This window comes from Nicotiana sylvestris, chromosome 12 (genome assembly GCF_000393655.2).
Source record: "Nicotiana sylvestris chromosome 12, ASM39365v2, whole genome shotgun sequence".
NCBI classification, from domain to species: Eukaryota; Viridiplantae; Streptophyta; class Magnoliopsida; order Solanales; family Solanaceae; genus Nicotiana; species Nicotiana sylvestris.
The window spans coordinates 92,653,559-92,656,404 of record NC_091068.1 but is presented as its reverse complement, the minus strand read 5'-3'; the positions used below and the strand labels follow the sequence as shown (position 1 = coordinate 92,656,404).

The window sequence follows — 2,846 nt, the reverse complement described above, 5'->3', positions numbered from 1 at the left end:
GGACCGAACTGTGAGGCTGCCTACGTATCCTCGAAAGGAATCAGGTCGAACGTAGTTCATGCCATAGGAATTGCTTTGTTTTTGTTACTTTTCTCTTTTTCTTTTTCTTTTTCTTTTTCTTTTTTTTCATTTCTTCTCTTTTTTTCTTTTCTTATCTTTCTTTGCTTTATTTACTTTTTTCACTTTTTTTTTTCTTTTTCTCCTCTTTTTACTCTTTTCTCTTCTTTATTTATCTTCTATATCTGTGCTTCTAAACTTTTTCCCCTGATTCAAAAAGAGGGGTATAAAAGAAAATAAATAAGGCTCAAAAGGGGTGACAAAGGATAAAGTGTTCAGATAACAGAATAAAATGCCTTCGTCATTCCAATCTTCAAAACATGCCAAGTACAAGCAACACGATTAGACAAACCAAAGAAATCATACATAATATCTTTTGACTGCATTAGAATTGATAGCCAAATCTACATATTTTTCTTTTATATCTGTTAAATGCAAAGCACCATTGGACAACACTTTTGTTACAATGAACGACCCCTACCAATTTGGGACAAACTTGCCTTTAGCATCAGCCTGATGTGGAAGGATGCGTTTTAATACTTGCTGACCCACTTCAAATTTCTGGGGACGTGCCTTCTTATTGTATGCTCTTGCATTCTCTTTTGACACAATTGACCATGACACACTGCTGCCAATCTTTTCTCATCAATCAGACTTAAATGCTCCAATCGGGTTTTGACCCACTCATCATCATCAATTTTGGCTTCAGCAACAATCCAAAGGGATGGAATTTCGACTTCTGCGAGTATCACTGCTTCAGTACCATATACCAACAAATAAGGAGTTGCACCTACTGAAGTGCGAACAGTATTGCCATAACCCAGCAAAGCAAAAGGCAACTTTTCATGCCATTGCATAGAACCTTGCAACATCTTTCGAAGTATCTTCTTTATGTTCTTGTTGGCCGCCTCAACCGCTCCATTTGCCTTGGGGAAATACGGAGTGGAATTTTGATACGTAATCTTGAACTGTTGACATACTTCTTACATCAAATAATTGTTAAGAATAACACTGTTATCCGTGATGGTTACCTTTGGAATTCCGAACCAACAAATGATGTTTGAATGAACAAAATCAACCACTGCCTTCTTGGTCACAGATTTGAGTGTCAGAGCTTCAACCCACTTAGTGAAATAATCGATGGCCACTAGAATGAACTTGTGCCCATTTGATGCCGTTGGTTGAATTGGTCCAATGACATCCATGCCCCAAGCAACAAAAGGCCATGGTGCGGACATTGTATGCAACTCAGATGGCGGAGAATGAATCAAGTCTCCCTGTACCTAGCATTGATGACACTTGCGCACAAAGCTGATGCAATCTCGTTCCATGGTGAGCCAATAATACACTACTCGAAGAGTTTTCTTTGCCAGAACATACCCACTCATATGCGGCCCACAAACTCCGGAATGCACTTTGGCCATAATAGTCGTAGCTTGTTTAGTATCTATGTATCTCAACAGTCCAAGATTTGGAGTTCTCTTGTACAAAATCGCCCTGCTCAAGAAAAATCCACTAGCCAAATGTCGAATTGTCCTCTTTTGATCACTTGTGGCCTGTAATGGATATACCCCATCTTGATGTATTCCCTGATATCATGGAACCATGGTTCACCATCAAGTTCTTCCTCAACCACATTACAGTAGGCATGCTGATCCCAAACTTGATATGTAGATGGTCAATATAAGCTTTGTCCGGATAGTGCAACATTGACGCCAAGGTAGACAAGGCATCAGCAACCTCATTATGGATCCTTGGAATATGCCTGAATTCTATTGATCGGAACCGTTGACAAAGATCATGCAAAACATTGTTGATACGGTATGAGCTTTAAATCCCGAGTCTCCCATTCTCCCTGAATCTGGTGCACTAAAAGATCTGAATCTCCCAAAACCAAAACTTCCTGAACTCCCGTATCTACAGCTAACCACAATCCCAAAATTAGTGCCTCGTACTCAGCCTTGTTGTTGGTACAATAGAAATGAAGCTGGGCCGTAATAGGGTAGTGATGCCCTGTTTTAGAAATGATCACAACCCTTATTCTGATACCTTTCATGTTAGATGCTCCATCAAAGAAAAGTTTCCAACCTAGCTTTTCATCCTGCTCGACCTTGTTAATATGTATTACTTCTTCATCAGGAAAATAAGTTCTCAATGGTTCATACTCTTCATCCACCGGGTTCTCGGCCAAATGATCAGCCAATGCTTGGGCCTTCATCACGGTTCAAGTCACATAGACGATGTCAAACTCTGTGAGAAAAATCTACCACTTTCCAAGTCTTCCTGTGGGCATAGGCTTCTGAAAGATATACTTTAAAGGATCCAGGCAAGAAATGAGGTAAGTAGTGTAGGACGACAGATAATGTTTTAAATTTTGAGACACCCAAGTCAGGGTGCAACATGTCCTTTCAAGGGGGGTATACTTAACCTCATAGGATGTAAACTTCTTGCTGAGATAATAGATGGCTTGTTCGTTCCTGCTAGTGATGTCATGTTAACCCAACACATAACCGAATGACTTATCTAAGACCGTCAAATAGAGAATCAAAGGTCTCCCTGGCTCCGGTGGGACCAGCGTAGGTGGGATAGACAATATCCCTTGATCTTATCAAATGCCTCCTGGCACTCATTAGTCCATTTGACCGCAACATCTTTTTTCAGCAACTTAAAGATGGGCTCACAGGTTGTCGTCAATTGAGCAATAAACCTGCTGATGTAGTTCAATCGCCCGAGCAGACTCATCACCTCAGTCTTATTCCTTGGTGGTGGTAGCTCCTAGATGGCCTTGA

The 2,846-nt window shown here is 40.6% G+C and overlaps 1 protein-coding gene across 1 annotated transcript; it reads right to left on the bottom strand.

The window, feature by feature from the left end:
- Positions 1-590: 590 nt before the first annotated feature.
- LOC138883378 (uncharacterized) lies at positions 591-2,275 on the bottom strand. Its single transcript, XM_070164060.1, has 5 exons — positions 2,107-2,275; positions 1,699-1,829; positions 1,461-1,646; positions 1,089-1,340; positions 591-1,025 (listed from the first exon to the last, which is right to left on the bottom strand). The coding sequence occupies exons 1-5, from the start codon at positions 2,273-2,275 to the stop codon at positions 591-593; spliced, it is 1,173 nt and encodes a 390-aa protein (XP_070020161.1).
- Between the last annotated feature and the right edge of the window lie 571 nt (positions 2,276-2,846).

Coding starts and splice junctions, on each gene's coding strand:
- LOC138883378 (XM_070164060.1), bottom strand. CDS start 2,275: ATGAAGGCCCAAGCATTGGCTGATCATTTGGCCGAGAACCCGGTGGAT. Junction 1,647..1,698: donor TTGGGATCAGCATGCCTACT/GTAATGTGGTTG, acceptor CCATGATATCAG/GGAATACATCAAGATGGGGT. Junction 1,341..1,460: donor TGGCCAAAGTGCATTCCGGA/GTTTGTGGGCCG, acceptor CATCAATGCTAG/GTACAGGGAGACTTGATTCA.